Below are 20,369 nucleotides of genomic sequence, written 5' to 3' on the forward strand. Positions count from 1 at the left end.
TCCTGGGCCTTGTACTCAAATTACATGCAAACAACATGCGTACAGAGTTGAACTAGATCAAGTTTCTCCGAGTTTTTGAACTTTGTATTACTTATTAAAGATTAAAGAAAGTGGACTTTTATAAGGGGTCTAATATGAAAAAAGGACGCTATTAAAACAAAGTTATTTTTCATGCGAATTTATGGCACAGGAAACAAAATGGTTCCACAAAGAGTTAAATAATGTGTTCATTTTGTAATTATTTTATCGTATCACTAACTATTATGATTACTTTATACATTTATAATTATGTAGTTACTCATAATTGATAATAATACATTAGTTTCGCCCTCATAATACGTTAGATACAATGATACGATAAAGCTTTGAATATATAACTCAAATATTAGCCCTCTCGGCTACCGGCTCGTCACCTAGCAACGTCCTCGATATTATAAATCGCATAATATTCTCGTTATATTAATAGCAATTTAATAAAGTGACCATAAATTTTGTTAAACTGTAACTTCTATGAAAAAACATTGTATCAGAATTGCCCTCAACTTTTGTGCGTATACTGTTGTTTCCCTTCATTCTCTATTCTGTTCTTGCTCCTCGATGATATAGTTGAAGTTCGAGTCGGACGTGAGTTACTGTACAGAACTAACAATTTGGTCAGAATGATTTTATATCCGCATTCAATCATAAAAATCATCCGCGAGCAGATTGAATTTATCTTTGTGCTTTCTATATTAAAAACATTTTTTACTGTTTCATTTTAAATGGAAACTTGTTTACCATGAAATCTGGTTCTGACGTAAGAGTGAAAGTTCAGGAGCATCTTTTGATATATTCTAATACGTGTATAAGCGTCCGTTCACAAATTGTGACATTCGAGGAAGCGATCTCTTCATGCATACATACCATTACTTTCAATAATTTTTTTGTCTGTGTAGAATTTCAAAAAACAATGTTTAAAAGTCACATGTGGTTAGAACGTAATATATTATATCGATTGCGTAATTCATAGTAAAGGGCGTTTCAAGCGAGCCAGGGATTTCTGCGGCGGCTTTTATGTGCGATATTTTTATATAAACTTGTCCGAAAGAGAATTATTTAGCGGAAGGCAAAAAATGTGACAATTGTCGAGGGATGTAGAATGAGAAAATTGAAAAATTATGATGGATCGTGCCGCTTAATGGAAATTTGACAATGACATTGCGATGCGTGAACGTGTGGGGGGAGGTCCTTATTAAAACTTCCCCGTGAAAATTCTGGAAGACGTGGATCAGACAACATTAAAAAGTTTTCTCGAAATAGGTTATGGCAGCTAATTCTGTAGCTTTATGATTAATGATGGCGGCCCTCAAAAACGCCACCGCCACCGTAACGAAGAAATTCCCATTTCGGAGAACTTCCACGATTAGGGTGTAAAAAAGCTGCTTTTTTATCGGATGCAATTAAATTTTTACCACGCCCAATAAGAAATGCAGTCTGTCTTAGTTTCTTTAGTTTGTTTCTCTCCTTGTGAAAGTGGAACGTTTTCGAGCAGACTTTACAAATAAATCATTTTAAATCGAGGAAAAACTTGGGCAATTCACTAAGGGTGAGAAAATAAACATTGACATTGAGTAAGTGAGGGATTCTTGCGGCCTTATTAAATAAAGAAGATCGAAACAGCTATGGCCGCGTGGGGCTATCGAGAAACAGGACTATTTATTATCCTTAATTGCAACATATTTCCTCACCCATAATAAGAATAACAGCGGCGAAGGAGCAGAGGAGAGCACTGTAAAAATTGGGTGAATAAACGACGAAATTAAGCAAAAGAGTGAGAAAAAGCGTCTTGCAAATTGTTTTGCTTTGTAATTGGGCTACACCAACAAATTGTTTGCGGTCTTTTTTTTTGTTATTTAAACCAAGCTAAGAAGGTAATTCTTTACTCGTGACTTTTCCAAGTGAAACATAAAGACTTGCTTATTGTCACAGCCGTTTAGTTAAATATTTAAACTCGGGCAAGAAATTCGCTTTAATTTTTGTGACTGTTCTGTTTTCTTTATTAAACCAACATTTAATTAAGTTTTTCACGTGTTTTGTTGTTTCTAAATTTAGTTTTGGTTTAAAAAACTAAAAATTTACTGGAAGTCGTACTTTTCAAGTTCAACTACACCCTCTTTAGTTCGAAAAAATGTCATGTGAGATAAAGATGGAAATAAAGGAGTTAAAAAATGTTCACAGGTTAATGACTTAAGACCAGAACAAGTTCTGCATAAATTCAAACTTCTGACCTAGATTCTAGCCCCATTTGAAACAAACCCTTGGAGAAAAATTGCATAGTGTTCTCTTGTTTTGCTCTAGATAGAGAATTCTATCCATTAATTGACACAGTTATTGAGAAAAAATACACTTTTCCAGGGTAGCTGGGAAAATGACTACAATCACTTTACATTAACATTCAAACGGTCATTGAGGGAGAAAATGGATGTCTACCGGAGTTAATTTTTTTAAATTTACTGTAGATGTACACGTAATTATGAAAAGATAATACATATTATGGCAAAAGAAAATTATGAAAGTTAAATCTTTTAATTTTGTAAAAGCTGAAACCTAAAGAAAATAACGTAATTCCGAATCCTGTTCACTTAAAATTGTCACGTTGGTTAAAGTGTTTTATAAACCCTCGGTCTTCCGGTTTTAATTTATTAAATGAATTACAATGTAATGGTTTTTCGGTTTCCAAACAGGAAATTGTTCTTATAATGGGTAGCATTAGCTCAAATCTGGGAACAACTGCGACATTTTCGCGCTAAATTCCTGGAATCTCAGCTTTTATGTATCCAGTATTTCAGCTGCAAGAATTCTTTTATTATCCTGCAGTATTGGTATCCTGATTAGGCAGCCGCGCTCGCACTAATCTTTGTGGATCATGGCCAACGGCCGTATTATCTTTGGGTATTACTTGAATTAAACCCAAATCACACGGAAGACGGTGGACTTGCGACCACATTTACGAATCATTCCCATTCTCAATGGGGTCGTGAGCCCAGAGCACGGCGATTAATCAACAAACATGCTTATATGTTTTTGAAAAATACACAAAGAGTAAAATTAAGCTCGAGCATTTATCAAGATAACGTTTTTGAAACGTACGTGATGTAAGAGAGTAGGTGTAATCCTTAAATGCGGCTGACATGACAAAAGGTGGACGATTTGGATGAATTTTTAAAGCTCGACCCTGGGGCATTTACGCCAAACCCCCAGTGGGCACTGCGTTTTCGTATTCATTGCCCTCAATTTCCCCTGTATTACCATATATGCCCTGCATTGTTTTCAGGAAAGGACATTGTCGACGGGATTGTTGTAAGAATATTAAGTGACCCGAGAACAACAGTAATGTTATTACTTCTGCTGTGTACAAAAAGATAAAAGGAAAAGAGGTATCACAATTAAAATCCTTTTCACCTTAACGTGTGAAAAATTTTAATAATCCTCCGAAACTAATTATTCATTTAATCCCGTGACAAATAAACCAATGCGCACTTTCAAGTGATTAATTAATCCTGCAAGTGGCGTTAAACAAATTTAAATTTTAATTAAAGCAAGTTCATACTTGGTGGCAGAATACGTGTGACATGAGGTTTGAATGAAATTCAAAGATAACGTGAACTGCTGTCAGAGCTGAAAGGGCCAAACTAAAGCGTCGAGTCGGCGAAAATTTAAAGGCTCTGTGGTCAAGTTTACATAAGGATCAATTACGGCCGAAATAAAAAGGATCCTCGGGAAATCTTCACGCTGCGGATAAACGCCGTCCTAAAAACACAGTCCTGTATCGTCCTGGCATGATTGATAGCCGAGCAGAATCTCTGGCGAACAATGATCGATGTCCGCCTGGAACAATGGGTATAATGAACAATAATGCGTTGGACTATTGTGTTTCTAGACCGTTTTATCTGGTGAACGAATACTCGGTCGCCTTTTTAAATGCAAAGAATCACCACTTTTTTTAAGGATTGTGCTTTCGGGAGATTTATGTTCCAGTCACGCATTTAATTATATCGCGAACAAATGGCTGAGCTATGTTAGGCACAGCTTAATCCCATGGATCATGTCAATATGAAGTCCATTAGACGTTGCTGGTGACGGTAAACACAGAACGAATGCAATGAGTGTTTATCTTGTATAACAAGACGTTTGCGATATGATTTGTTTATTCGAAAATATCCATTAAACATTTTCGTAAAACATTGTTCTTTAAAATCTAAAAATGACTTGCTATAAATCAAAACACAATTTATCCTTTTTTTAAATCAAAATGAAAGTGTCGTACAGAAGAGAATTATTTTAGCGTGTTGGTAAAAGCTTGGCTTGAAAAATACACCGTTATAATTTTTTTATTACTCATTAAATTTTAAATTAACAAACTGATTTATTTACTTTTATTAACGAGTGCATACTTGCCATATTTTTTTTCTTTTTACGTCCAGTATTCTTGTAGAAAAATACAATACAAATTATAAATAAAAAAATTATAGCAAAGTTTGTCATGTACTATAATTCCCTCTTTATGATATAAATAAGGGAAAATTAAGTAATTTTATTGGTTTTGTAATCTTTTGGCAATCATTATTTTGTTGGGCTTTGAAGAAAAGTTTTTATCGCTGCAGTAGATGTATGGCATATTGTTTAAGCTACATCCTTCATTACATTATCGTATAAAACTCGCTTAATCCTAAACTTTATACCATGCTATTCTGAAAACTATCCTAGTTTGAAATTACCACCCCCTGAGGCTGTTGTTGGCTACGTTAAGTCGGGATATGACTAATACAATGAAGATGTGATGATAAACGAAAGTTAGTGTCCAGTGGTGCCAGAAAACCAGAGTGCGTTGAGTTGCAGATAAGTCAGATAACATACCACAGTATTCAGCTGTCATTCTTTTCTCCATAAGTCTTTAATAACATTATACATATTGATAATATTTCTTTGGAGTCTGATATTATTAGAACGTGTAATTTCACAAATTAAAAATGTACAAATGAAAATATGAAAATATACTCCTTTTAAATAAGCATCTTGAAAAATATAAAAAGAGTCTACCTTAGTGATTTTAATGTTTCAAATCCTTTTTTTTTTGGAAATATTCATTGCATATTTACATATTTACATATAGAAAGTAAAAATAAAATTTAAATAGTAGTTAAAACCTCGTATAACAATTCTACTAAACCATATTATTACTAATAAAGAAAGGATCCTTTCTAGTACCTGTAAAAATTTTACTGTTGACACGTCTATAATAAAAATCATTTGAGTTATTGAAGGTAATAATGCGAAAGCCAGAAGTCCAATAAAAGTTAAACAAATTCAAGAGTGAAAATTTTGATTCGTTGAACAGACATTAGAGAATTCATTTTGTGTTTTATTATTTCAAATAATCGATAAGTTAGATTGCTAAAGTCTGTTATAATTGATAATTTGTTTAATTTGATTCAGTTTTTCTTTTATGTAGGTAATCCGAACTATCGATCTTGATTTTGGAAAGTTGCGAAATTATATGAACATTTAAATCAATTAGACAATAAAAAAAAATACGGAAACTCCTGTTGTCATATACGGTGTCTTAATGAAGTAAGTAAGAAGTTAATAATAAATCCTCCGTTGTTTTAGAAGTTTTGTCCTTTGATATAGCTTACATTAATATTACTGTCATCTTTGACCAATGTAAGAATGTTGTCCAAAATTTTATTTTTAGATACCTCTTCCGTTGGTGAATAATACTGAAAATTACTCTAGCGTAGCTGAATTACGTTAATTATGTTATTATAAACCCACTATTATTGTTATCAAAATAATAATTGTGGAATTCAAATAAGATTTAGATTTTGCCACTGATCCATTCTGCGCCTGGTTATTCCCAAGAACTTAAGACAAAATTTAAATGTGTTGTTTAACAATAAAAAAACATTTTAATTGAAATTCAGAAAGCGTTATTTTTTTTATTCATTTTTTAACATGGTATGAGATGACGTTACAAGGGCGGTTACATGATATTCACTGTGCATTTACCACTGTGTGGGTCGATATTAAGGGGAGGTGGATTTTAGAATAGTTTTACGCACACACACACACTTGTTACAAATTTTATCATTACTAACTTGATGGGAAATCAGTAATGATAAATTAATCCCGCTTGAATGCCGTGCGTTACAGCATAATAATAATAATAACAAAAATAGGGTGGCTATAATAACAGTAAAGAGATATTGACCATAAATATTTTTACTTGTATTCGGTGGTGATTAATACAAAAACTCATTAGTCAAATAAAATATTAAGGCGGTCAAATGTGTTAAAACTCTATTTCCCTCGAGATTCGGCTCCACCATCAAGCATTTGGCAAATTTATGCCTACTTATTCTTTCCTTTTGATGTGCCATATTATTTTTCCAACGGTGAATTTATCGAATGAATAAAGGAAAAAATTCCGACATTTCAATTCTCTCTTTTTAATTCCGCAGCTTAATAATACTGAAATAACATCTGCCTCTTATATTTGGGCCGGAATACTGAATATAATTTTTTACATGGACATAAAAGTCATTTTAAATTTAAAAGGCTATTGTGCAAAGCCACAAAAGTATATAATATTCATCATCAGGAAATAGGTATTTCATACATTTTACAGCGACCTGGAAGCTGGTTATTTTACGATGCATCACCTATAATAAAGTGATCTCAGTTTTGTTGCAACATCACAAAATATTCTTCTTTTCAATGCCATCTTTGAGTAACCGTAAAATTTCTACCATAATTCAAGATTTTCTTGTGTTTCTTTTGCTATGTACCTCTAGCCAACAAAACACACTTCCACAAAACGAAGTTATTGTTTAATCCTTCTTGACTGGAATGTTTGTCGAAGCGGGATATTACGTCCAGATTGATATTTCTTTGTTTTTTCGCTCGAGCAAGCCAGATATTTGCTTTTAAAATTACATTACGTAATAATGTTTACTCTAAAATATGTACATACTTCATTCGAAACATGTCTGCCGCTAATTTATAAAATGAAGTTTGGAGATTTGCAATATTGCGCTTCCAGCAAGCGAATTCTGTTCCACTCATTAACCGGTTGTATTGAAAACCGAATATTTGATGGATGTACTTATTCCATATTTTTCAATTTAATTGGCGTATTTAGCACATCACATTCTCTATTTCTGCGTGTTTTTGGCACCTGTCCAAAAGACATGTAAATTTTACATAATTACTATGGAATTTTATCATCGATTAACTGTTTTTTGGTGGAATTAATTATAATTATCTCTTGTTAATGACACAATTTGGCTTTTATATTTGAAACACGCCTGCACAACGGTCGGATAATGGAAGTAGACATATGGCAGTCCTTAATTAGTTGTAATAGCAAGAGCTGTTTCACTTTTTCCTTGAAAATGAACAGTGACAGGTTTTAGTCAGGATACTCAGAAGAAGTTCTAGACGTCAAATCTTTTCGTAATAATCAAGAAATGAGATCTATAAGTATCTCTGTGATTGTTTGGGGCTCTTTACTTTTGCAGAGACCATTTTCCTCGACTATTATTTTTCATGAAATGAAATTCGAGTGGAGTCGGAGCTGAATTTGTCACTTTATGCACATCCCACGTCTTTTCCTGCATTTTTTCTTCGGAGCGGGCTGTGATGTTGATTTAACTATTTAATCCATCTTTCCGGTTAAATAATCGTCATAATAATAGAAGGACTTCGGGTGAAACGGTCCACCATTCCGCTTCTATCTCCCAGGCGAAAGCGTAATAAAATGCTGTCATTTATCTCCGCTCCATTACGGCATTATCCAAACATGATGTACGCCACATCGCATGATCACCCACCGCAATCATAATGCCGGCAACTATACAACAAACCGATAATAATTAACCAACTTGGGAATGTAGGATAATGTTTTGTAATTAACTAGTGCCCACATCATTTTAATTAGTAAACTTGAGCATGTGTACAGCTACAGCCATTATCTGGCAGGAGCGCAATTGAATACCGACAAACCGTCTCAGTTTGGAAACTGATGGTACTGAAACGGGTTAATTGCTTGTTATTGAGTTCATTGTTGAGGTCTATAATTGATAAATGGTATTTCGAGGAGATCGTGAAAATGGTACGTCGGGGCGCGGCCCAGGAAACAAAAGGGATTATAAAAGGAATAAAACACTTTAATATATATGGGGTCCGGTGGTCACGGAAATCGTAATAGATAAAATATATCGTTGAGAAACAGCAATAAGTGCGTCAAGACCGTTTTCGCATTGTTGCTCTCCTCTGAGAATTTTACGATCTGACTGAAGAAAACACCCAATGTTCAAAAATTCGCTGGTACGATGAAATTTACGTGAAACCGGCGTAGCGTAACTGAAACTCACGCAAAATTATAGCGAGGACACTCCCTTTTTTTCCTCTATCTCTTACATAAATTCAAACTCTTTTGTTTTGAACTCGCACATGTTCTATAAAATTCAGAGATTTCCAATGTGATGCCATGTATGATTCAGTTTTATTAGACTTCTAATGTTCGCTCTAGAAAGACGGTTCTTTTTCTAGTGAACTTTAACACCTATTCTGACCTATACCCATAAACAAAATTGTATTACAGAAGTACACTGAAACTACCACATATAAATCAGAACACATAGTATACCTGGTGTTTTATAGACGAGTTTATGGTTGCTAATTTTGATTATTCTAAACAGGAAAAAATCGATAGTTAAGCTTGATCGCATACTAATTTTTAGCACAAAAGAACCGTACTAGTTTTACAAAAAAGTCTCCAGCAATGTATTTCAGTTTAAGCGTCAGAGCATAACACCTTTTACGTGACTGGAAAGCTGTCGTGATTTCCGTAGTGTCGAACGATGCAATGAAGCAATAGTTCTACTTAGGAATCAGATTTTATTTTATAATATCTGATGGAAAAAAATAAGCAATTTTAAATTCAAACAATCGTTGGTGCATGTAGTAAGTAGTTATAAAGCTCAGTGTCTGAGCTTAATGGTTGTTCATGGCATGTCGACAGCTTGAAGTTACATTATTCGTCAAGCTGTTATTATCGAAACCAATCAGATTTAACAAGATAACGCCCTACTTATTATCGAATCGCAAATTTTAATGCACTGATATCAAGTATGCAAAGTTATAATTGTAAAACGTCAGTTTGTCTAATAATGAAATCAATTTCCCTTCATAGGCATAGAAAAAGTATAGTATTCTACTCGCGGGTAGTGGCTATTATTCACTCCGCACAAAAAATCACCTCACGAGTAGTAGCCATCATTTCCCGCTCGTTGAATAATATACTCATATATACTATTATTATTTAATTTTTTTTCATGAATTCCAAAAAAGTTGATACAGCTTTTGAAGCATAATTGTTAAAAAATAGAATAATAAATTCAAAAGAGAAAAGCAGGATTTATATTCACAAATTAACTTAAATTGAATCTACTACATAAAATATTTAGTAGGATTGTCTTTGTAATAAGAAAGTTATCCTCTGTAGGTGCAATAATTGTAACTAATAAAAGTTTTTTAATTACAATAATTTATTTATTATTTTATTTGCTTGTAATTAATTGAATAAGAAAAGTCGGTAACGAGTTACCTTAATTGGGATAAAACACTGACAAATTTAAGCAGTAGAAACTTCCCTTTTACATTCTTTTCTTTTAACAATGAAAATTGTCATTTTTAAGCGTACTAATCATTTATAAAAAAATCTGAATTGTAGATAAATTGAAAAACGACTTTTTGTCGTTACATTTTTATGTAGCAATTATTCTTCATTATTTTAATATTATTTATGATGCACATTAAGTTTATTGGACACGGTAGGTGTAAAATTCCTTGCTAATGCAAAAGTGTGAGTCAAATAAACACTAATTATTTTACCACGCTTTTTTCGCCGTTGGAACGACTCGCTTCTCGTTTCAACTGGCCAAATTATTTGTTCACATTTATGAACGTAACTTTTTTCCCTTAAAAACCAGCAAACATGACGCAACCAGACAAACCCATTCTCGATTTTCTCCGCGTCCGCTCTTGCGGAAAGAATTCCGCGTTTTTGCAACTTTTTAAATTTTATTTTGCTCGTAAATAGGATGCCGGTTTGTTGCCATTTTTATGCTAATTTCCGAAAATATGAATTACAAATCTTTCAGCCGCACTCCATAAATTATGCCTTGCGGAACAGAACGCCAAACGTCGAGCGCTTCCATTCTCTGCTAGTTTAAAATCCCCGGAACGAAGAAAAACTTAATGGATGCATACGCTTTCTTGATTTAGGAAATGAACGAAAAGGCGACAACAACCATTCATCACACACCAAAATTTATCCTGGACGTATTTTTAAAGGGTTGCTGTTGGGGGGTTGGTTCGGAGATAAGATATTTGAACACGAACTGCTCAGACTGTTTCAATTCCACCCTCATCGCTTAAGTGACCACTCAATAGGTACAGGATCTTGTGAAATGTATTTCAGGTTTCGATGACAACCCCAACCGTTCAGACCTCATCGAAAAAAGGGAAAATGATCGGAACATCTCACCACACATCCCTTTCTTATTCATTTATAATCTGATAAGCTCCGCGAACTATCCTTATTTCTAATCGATTTATGAGGATTTGGATAATAACATACTCTCGAGTCTTTCGCACGTTAATCTCTCGAACAATTCTTTTATTAATGCCTCAGCGACTCTAATTGAAAGCTCTTTGAAAGGACCGTAACATAAAGCAGAAATAGAAATTTGCTTTGTAAAAATGATTTATGAACAGTGCAAGCGCACTCGTGATTATTATACGGCATGGGAGTAGCTCGAGCTTTTAAAGTTGATTTTATTATTGTGAGCGCAACGAAGGGGGCACAAAATATACGTGGTGGCTTACTGGACGGGTAGTATGTGTCAATCTACGCAAGTTATCAATTTTAACCACCTAACCATTCGCAATGTCACCGAAAGTGACCCATAAATTCGTCAATAAAATTATACTACCGTCTACTTTTCACTGAAATAACCCTTTAAATATTCAAATGCACGAAAATTTACGCCGTCGTGAATTCGAAATGAACAGCTTTTTTCCCAGTTGCCGCAGAACACCTAATATTTAAATAATGGATCTTTGCAAATTTGCCACCGTCTGGACGCTTTTGTCCTCGTACACTTTCCCTTTTGTTTTTATCTAATAAGCTCACAGTTGGAAAGATTAATACTTGGGAGGCAGCGAATTGGTAGATTATGCTGTTTGTTGTCCCGGCACCTCCACCATAACGCGCAGTCTTACGATTTGTTAATGCAATGCAAACTTTAACTTTTCCGTTTCAGACTGATTACGCTCGACATTTGGAGGAAATCGTGAGGGAAACGGAACGACTCCTGCTGCAGACGGTCCGGATTCGGCTCGTAAAAGGGCGACCCTGTGCCGGATTGCTCCGTCTTTGGGAGGGTTACTCGAACGTGGATGCCGGTAAGAAACTTTTCTTCTTTTACAACAATATAATTCCGGCAGAAATAGCAATTTCCTTTTTCACGGCCCTTAAAATTCCAACCGCAAAACTGCGAGATTGCGATACTATAAATCAAGCCGGCCAAACCGACAGAGAATTTTAATATCAACGTTTTTCATTAAAGTTGAAGCTCTCGTCGGTGTCAATTAGGTTTAATTTTTTAGCGCCGATTAACCCCGGATTTGATGGCGTTCGCACGGTGCGTGGCGGCGGATTGTAAATTGATTGCGCTTTGATAGTTCTAATTTCGCACCTGAGTTTAATCACAGACATCCATCATCGCGCTCCGCTGCAGATTCGGAGTTTCCAGTGGCATAATACGATGTATAAATTACACAACTGAACGTGTTACGGCTTATACCAATAAGCATATTGTGACCCAGTCATTAGGGAAATTAATTAATTCTCGAAGCGAAATTATCTGCTACACGAAGTGATTACCCACCTGACATCAACAACTTTTAATGAACTCCCCCGTTTTTGTAATAATGGTGCCCGACAATTTACGACCGAATGTTAAATTCAATTATCGCCTTGTTCCACTGTAGAGAGTATAATAATATCCGGATTTCCAGAGGTGCGAGTTAAACGTACGATGCAGGAAGAGACGGAATTATTTTTGAGGAGACTTGACGGATTGGAAAAGATTTGGACCGCTCTCGGCGAGGCCGAAGACTGTCTCGAAGAGAAATCTGTGGAAATTTTGCGGCGTAAAGCGCGCAAAATACGGACCTCTGTGAGGAATGAAGGGTCTCTAAATGCCGGTGGCAAATTCGAGTGGGTGGACTCGGTTTTGATAAAAGTACTGTATTAATCCGTAACATGAAACGTAGGTCTAGCTGGATTGGTTTTAGTGTTTACAAGACGGTTCGTGGCTGCTTGTCGATAATGTTAACTTATGTAGCGCCGCCGTTTTAGACCGTCTTAATGCCCTTTTAGAACCGAATGGTGTTTTAACGGTGAGCGAGAGAGGAGTGGATGAGAACGGGCAAATGATCGAAATTACTCCTCATCCCGATTTCAGGCTATTTTTAACCATGGACCCCAAAAACGGAGAAATATCAAGGTAAGCTTTGTGTATTTATTTAACCTCCCAGAAAAATGAATACAAGAAATTGTCCACACAAACTGAACTGCGTATTATTATAAGTTAGCCTGATTAGAGCAATGAAAACAAAAAATAAAAATAGAAGCTTTTTTTTATTTATTGAACTGTGTTAAAAGAGATAAAGCCTCTTACGCCACAAGTCGTCATTAGCGAGGACGATCCTTCACTTTTAATTATTGTAATCTGAAGCATTTTTAACTTGCGCGATGAGTCGGAGTTTTCATGTGGCGATTTAAAAATAATGACCGTGAAATTCATTCAAAAATCAATTAATTCATACGCAAATTATTTAGGGCCATGAGGAACAGAGGCGTGGAAATTTACGTGCTCAGTGAGAAAGAAAATGGGCACAGGAACAACCTGGATGTGAAAAGCTTAATAAACCGACAGGGACTGAAAAATATAAACCACATCAATTCCCTGTTAGATTTACATGATTTTACTTGCGATTTGATTTTGGGGGAAAAACCGAATATAAACGAATTACTCCGGGCAGCTGGTTTCATTGCACAACAGATCCGAAATGGCGTTGAAGATACGCACGCTTTTTACAACACTATCATGGAAATTTACTACAAATCCAGATCGAGCATGGAGTTCAGCTGTAACGATTTCGGTACCGTTATCAGAACCGAGATCGGAAGGGTCCTCGGCGTTAATAACGGGGGAAAATACGAAGTGTTTTGTGATGACTTGACCCTAAAAACAGACAGATTACATATTTGCTCCAATTTGGAGGAAATCAAGCAGCAAGCCGCTTCTTTACTGCAGCTGTTGCCCGAGTACAAACTTTCAGGAGTCGTGAATAATCGGATGAAATATATGTTGATTAATTTCTACAGCATCAGCAGCCGAGAAGATTTGCAAATGCGCTTTTGTTATTTTATTAATTCATTAGGCAACGACCGTGCCAGCGATTTATTCGCGACCTCAGAATCACTGTACAAGTTCGTCGAGAATTTTCCGATTAACTTCAAAGACTTTCCAATTGACTGTAGATGGATCCCGGAAACTAATTACCCGGGGAAGAGTCACTTTACAAGTAACAAGTTAATCCTCTGTCTTCACATAATTGCCGCCTTTAAAATAGAACACTTGGAAGCCACCGCGAAAAAGAGAAAAACCTCCGACCCGGTTTCACTACGCGAGTACATGACCCTGCGAGCGCAAAACACACTTGATGACCAATTTAATGACGTATTGATTGACAAATTTTTGGACTTGATCGAACACTACAACGAATTCTTGCTTGAAGCGCTTTGCGACAACGTCCAGTTTCGCGATGAGGAAGTGATCGAGATACTACAGTTGCTAACATGGAGGTTCATTTTTTATCGCTGTAGTTCAGTGAACGTGAGAAAAATCGACGGCATCCAGCGCTACCTCATTCTTGCAAATCTCAAAATACATTATCGCTGGTTCTTGAAGTATTCTCTAAATAAGGTGAAGATGCTCGTGAATAAACAGCTGCCAAGTAAATTAGAAGGCATTATAGGAAGCATTAATAAGAGCCTCGAGAAACAATATTCACTGCTTCATAAATTCAGCAAAGGCTTCCAGAAATTCAACGACAAGCCTCTCCCGAAAGTGAACGCATGTGAAATTGAACTAGCCGCAGCTTTTCAGAATGCGCTGAGAGTCTTCGACGTATTTCAGTGCGATCAAGAGATGAGGAACAAACTGATCAGTTTGAAAGTAGATGAAAGTGGTGACTTGAGGAGTAAAATAGATGAGCTTAAGTTAGTTGAAGGAGTGGAGAAAAATCGAGTCAATCTGACCAAGTATGAAATGGAATTGTTGCCGTTTATAGATTACTTGGTGCAACTCAAGCTGAGAAAGTCACTTGCGGGTTTCGATAACGTGCAAGACTGTCAATATTTTAGATCTTGTTTGACGGTACCGGTCGACTTAATAAGCGCACTTTTATTATACGACAAGACTAGTGATCGGAGGCTTTCTCATGAGCTCCAACGAGCATATTTTGCATACTTGACGAATTCGTACAGTGTGAAAAATGTCACAGATGAAAAGCAAATCGTTGTATCCAGTTTTGGTCCTGCATTAATACATCGTTTGACTAGTCTGCTGGTGAGCACTAACAGCGACGGTGTGACCAAATTCGGAAATTTCAGAGAGCTGATGAAGCAACATCGACAATTGAATTTGACCTTGTGGCGCAATTTGCATCAATTGCAAGATGACAGTTACGATCATGTATCAAACGAGCGCCAGTTTGTTACCAGAAACTTCGAATTATTCATTCAAACTTTGGGCGAGAGTCTCAATATTAAAGACAGCGACTTTAGTCGATTGAGTCGAGCTTGTTTGAAGCAGTTACTGGTGTTAGGAGGAAGCAGCGACTTGAGCGACTCGTTCATACAACATTTAACCAGCTGCGCCGAGAATTATTCTAATTTGAACGTCATCGAGGACTTCCACGAGAATCTTTTTGCCGTTTACAGAATGCACATGGAGCTGAGTTACGCCAAAGCCATTCTGAATTCGCGATTACCCTTAATAGACCCTTCAGCAAAGAAAGCTCTAAAAAAGAAATATTGTGCAGAGAACGTCAGTAATTTCGAGGATTTAAGAGATAGTTTTCTTAATGCGAACAGAGTTTATAGTGGCAATGACAAAACTTTGCATTCACATTACCACCCCACCATGGAGATGATTAAAACTTTGAAAATGAAAAACGACGAGTTGGGGAGTTACGTGGCCGTCAGATGTGAAGAACTCATGTACGATGAAGTTGTCAAGGTGAGTGAGCGACGTAATCAGGCGGAGTCGAAGGTCACGTCATTTTTTTTTTCAGGCGGTGAATCACGGTTTCTCCACGATTTTATCTTGCCAGTACATAGACGAGATTATTCGGCGTCTGGATAAGTCGATCAAGGATTTAATCAAAGCCGACTCCGGTTTTTGCCCGGAGGATTCTCGCCGAATTTTAAAACAGTACGAGTCTGCGGCTTCCAGTTTCGCAAATCTCATTTGCGAATGGTCCAAATATAGTCCTTCTTATCCTGATGTTATCGAGCCTCTTTTAAGTAATGTGAGCGAGTTCGTGTACGGTCTCAAATCAAATTTGCAGCTGTTAAGGAAACTCCTGTTACGACACGAATACAAAAAGTTCGGAGTTAACGTGCAGCAAGAACTTCTCAGTTTGGTCGGAATGCCGAGGCTTGACCGCGAACATATGCGTTACGAATTTCTAACGGAATCTTATTCAGACCCCCGCCTCCACAACTTCATTAGCCATATCCTCGAGGATGAAGAGCGCCCGAACATTAACAAGAAAGAGATTCTAAGGTTAGTTGTTTATACACTCCAGTAAAGCTTTCCAGCAGACTTCTTTGTACGCGACAGGGATAAGATCAGGTCCTTTATTTGTTATCAAATTAAAATGCTTTGTTGAAAAACAGATTAAGGCGACGGTTCCTACTTTCTTCATTGAAAAGTGACCCCAACTTTGATATTTTAAATAAAGGAACCCGAGACAAGACGACACTCCTACATGAAAAAAAATTTGTTCGGAATAATGTAAAGCTGGGATGAAGGTTTGAATGATTTAAATGAATAACTACATCCTTCCACTTAAAATATGTCGTTTATTAAATCATCATTTACAATTTAATATACCGAGTTATTATAAATGTTTTACATCGTAGTTGGTTGTGAAATTTGCCACCAGTAAACCGTAGCGTAAGTATGCTCTCCTAGCGGTCAATAAAAAAACCTCTTCACTTAGTTACGTAATTATACAAAATTTCTATAAAAGAACGTATATCAAGAATCCTGTGGAATTGTGCGGCTCTATAATTTTATTATGTCGAACTATGTCGGGGGCCGTTGAAGCTGTCAAATCAGATGTCAACACTAAAATGTCAAATTATTCAATCTTAGCGTCGGATTAAAGTGAAATAAAATATGGCAAGTGTTGGGTATCCTGTACCTAACAAAAAATCCTTTTTATTGTAAATAACGAAAAACCTGTCATTAATGGACTTACATAACCTCTGTTTTTCTATTTGGTACCACAATATGCTCTAGAGCGGCAAAAGTACGAAGAAGCTCTTTGAGAGGCTTCCAGTCTTGTTAAAAAAAGCATGGGTAAAGACTTGGATTTTTTTTAAACATCATGTATACTGCTTTTTTGTATGTGATTTAAAATTTAACGCGTAATTGATATATTATTTCTAGTAATTTTATAATACTTAATCCTTAAAAAATAGATTCTTGCAAAAAATAAATTCAGCGGAAACCACAAACTTTAAGTACAACAAAATTCTTTGCGAAACTGTCTATTTAACTAGAGAGTAATAGCTCAAAAATGGTTTACGTCCTATTGTCACGTAAGGAAACGTGTATTAAAGTTTCAGACTTAACGAGACGTCCCTATAGGGAGCTCCACGTAAACTAACAAAGTTGGGATCATTTTTGGTTAAACCGGAAGTCTTACAGGTCTTGTTCGAAAGAAACAAATTTACGGGACAGACGACAAATGATGAACTGACTTTATTTTAGATTATTGAAATGTGGAATTGAAGAAAGCTTCAATAACTGCGTGCTAGAAGCTAGTGCATCTGCGACATTAAATTTTGCGCATTTCGAAAACTTCGTCAAAGCTTTCGTAAATTCGTGGAACGAGCAAGAGAAAAATCGGGAACTTGCGGAAAAAGAAGCCGACTCTCTTTACAAGACTAGGTAAATTTAGATTTTTTTTCTTCGCCACTTCTTGCTCATACATGTAACAAATTCATAGGATAAAATGCGACGATAAGACCGAGACGGAACAAATCGAGGATGAGCTGAAAGAACTGTTCCCAAATTATCATGAACGAGATTTTGCAGATATGCAGAGGGCTACTAATTTAGGCGACGATCTCGCGCCCCAATCAGCTGATAACAAATTTGCTGGTGTAATCTCACACGATGATATCAAATTCGTTGTTAATTTGCATTTGATGCTGGTCCAAAGTTTCACTAAAACCGAATGGTTAAATCCGGAGAGAAATAAAAATGCCGTGCCGAACTTCGTCCGTCCGTTGATGGAAAAGTACGAATTATTTAAACAAATTTGCAATAAAGTTTTACCGTATCTGGACTACCGACTGGATAAAGAATTGATAGAGAGTGTTAGTATCTTACTTGCCTTCGTACAGAACTACGGAGATGCGAATAATTTAGGTGAACATTCTCTTTACTCTCCCGTAATGAATTCGCAATGACGTTAAATTTTCAGTTGAGCATCCGTCGCCAATAAAAATTCTGCATAATGAACGGTCGGACTTTTATAAAGATTCCAACGTAGAGGAAGTGAAATCGTCTTTTCACATACTCGAAGAATTAAAATTACGCATTGGAGAGTTGTTGGCTGAATGGCCTGACCATCCGACTCTCAATACGGTACTTAATAAAATTTCAAGTTCTGCGATAATTGCTAAATTCTTTACATTTTAGATCAAAACCGTGATCGACAGAATTTACAATTTCGACATAACTAGTCCATTGTCAAGATTTCTAACGGGTTTCGAGATTCTCCTCAGCAAATGCCACGAATGGGAAGAGGTTGCCCATTCTGGTGTCAGTTTGAACCAATTTGAGCAAAATATAACTCAACAGATAATTACGTGGAGGAAGATGGAACTGAAAGTTTGGAAAGGTTTACTGAACAGTACATTCAGAAAGTTAAACGATTCCACATACAAATGGTGGCTTTATTTGTACAATATAATGGAACAGTTCACCACAGAAGAAAAATTCGCCGATATTGAATTAATCGAGGCACTTCAGAATTACGTCACGAAGTCAAATTTGGCCGAATACCAAAATAGATTGAATCTGCTACACGCATTCCATTGTCATGCTGTACATTTAAAACGCACAGAAAAATCCAAAGCATTTATTAGCATATTGTGGAATGTGTACAATTACTTCCAACAATTTAGTCTAACTGTCTCCAACAAAATAAAAGATTTGAGGGCTCCGATAGAGAAGAAACTTAAGGACTACGTTAAGATCGTCAGATGGAAAGACATCAATTATTGGGCCATCAAGGAAACAGTCGACAAGTCTCACAAGACTCTGCACAAGTACGTCAGGGAATTTCAGGTAAGTGAACAATTTAAGCGGAAATTTGCTGAAACTAATTGTCTTGATAAAAGGACAGATTTCAAAGAGCACGTTTGCATCCGATACTAACCCAATTTGGTAACGATTTATCTGTCGCCTTTACTAACATATCGGAACGTTTCACGCAACCCCCTTAAATGTACCGAGTGATCATAATTAAGTGAAATTTTTTTCGGTTGACAATCCAGTGACTTTTTTAAATTATTTTGTAGAGTTAAACAGCTTTAAACCTATTTAAAAATTGTTTTTAGAGATCGAATCCATATCTTGAGAAAATTAGAGAAAGCCACACAAAAAGCAGTTACCTTGAAATGCTTGTAAATATGTTCAATAATATAAAACGCAGAAACATTATTTGTAACGGATGTTTTTTTTTTTAATTTGGCGTTGAAGAGTCGATTATGAAACGCACCGGATTACAACTCTGATCACTTTTTACGTGTTTTTTTAATATCCAGTCTTTTAAGACGAGTGGTTCATCTAACCTCACTTTTTGCGTTGTTTGTGTTTTTAATCTGCATTCTGCAGTGTTTTTAAGCCAAATGTAAAAAAAAACACCTTTATCTAATCCCGTGGGATAAATGACACTTATCCCACTCATTTGAGTGGAATAAGGAACTTCATTACCGGACGCATTTCACTACTCCACTCAGTGGGATAAGTGAGCTTCATTACCCCACTCAGTGGGATAAGTAAGTTATTATTCCACTGAGTGGTGTAATGAAACTGGCGGAAATAAATAAGATTTACCTTTTTTTTTAATTCGGGGCGGTCTTAGATAAAATTTTGTACATAACACGTGGGCTAAAGCATATTACAGGAAACTCGTGTGATTACAGATGAACTCGGGCTAACGCTCTCGTCATCTGCAATCTTCACACTCGAGTCCTGTAATATTGCTTTTATCCCACTAATTGTGTAAATAACTATTATACACATTTGGACATCATTTGTGGTTTACAGGGTGATTCATCTTTTACCGCCGGTAGCAAAATTGACCTTAAAAGTTATAATTCCGTTTTCATATTTTGCAGACCTAATTTATTATTCATAAGGCACATAATATCGAAAAATGAAATTTATAAGTTAAGTAGGTCAAATTTTGGCATTTTCTCAATTATTAGTTGTTTAATTTATTCAACCTTGTGGCATATGCACACTCAGCTATTTTCACACAATTTTACGAGGTTAAATTAATTTTAGGGGATCTTTATTGCCACCGCAGTGGGTCCTTTACAACTCTATTCGTAAAATTGAACAAACTCGCCTAAGCAGGTCAGTTTTACAGGGTAGTCATTGTTAAAGAAAATTTACAACACTAAAAGTCAACGAGTACCAATAAAAGCAATTTTTCCATTAAAATCGATTTCATTCAAAAACTATCAAACATTTTGCGAAATGGATTGCAGATATTGATTTTATACGCCATTAGCCACATTCTGATGCAAAAATTTAAATATGTATATAAATTATTAAATATATAAATTAAAATATATTCAGTTAACATTGTTATGTACATTATGTATTAAAATTATTACTAATATTTATTTATTGACAATAAACGATGCCCTGTTATAC

At 35.8% G+C, this 20,369-nt stretch overlaps 1 protein-coding gene across 1 annotated transcript in view; it reads left to right on the forward strand.

The window, feature by feature from the left end:
- LOC138132043 (midasin) overlaps window positions 1-20,369 on the forward strand; it is a 69,599-nt gene that overhangs the window by 43,910 nt on the left and 5,320 nt on the right. Inside the window, exons 17-25 of the mRNA XM_069049371.1 lie at window positions 11,370-11,511; window positions 12,127-12,353; window positions 12,406-12,617; window positions 12,953-15,419; window positions 15,475-15,968; window positions 17,184-17,363; window positions 17,422-17,846; window positions 17,902-18,065; window positions 18,120-18,770. Coding sequence (XP_068905472.1) covers window positions 11,370-11,511; window positions 12,127-12,353; window positions 12,406-12,617; window positions 12,953-15,419; window positions 15,475-15,968; window positions 17,184-17,363; window positions 17,422-17,846; window positions 17,902-18,065; window positions 18,120-18,770 — 4,962 coding nt within the window. The remainder of the gene's footprint in view (window positions 1-11,369; window positions 11,512-12,126; window positions 12,354-12,405; window positions 12,618-12,952; window positions 15,420-15,474; window positions 15,969-17,183; window positions 17,364-17,421; window positions 17,847-17,901; window positions 18,066-18,119; window positions 18,771-20,369) is intronic.

This window comes from Tenebrio molitor, chromosome 5, assembly GCF_963966145.1.
Source record: "Tenebrio molitor chromosome 5, icTenMoli1.1, whole genome shotgun sequence".
NCBI classification, from domain to species: Eukaryota; Metazoa; Arthropoda; class Insecta; order Coleoptera; family Tenebrionidae; genus Tenebrio; species Tenebrio molitor.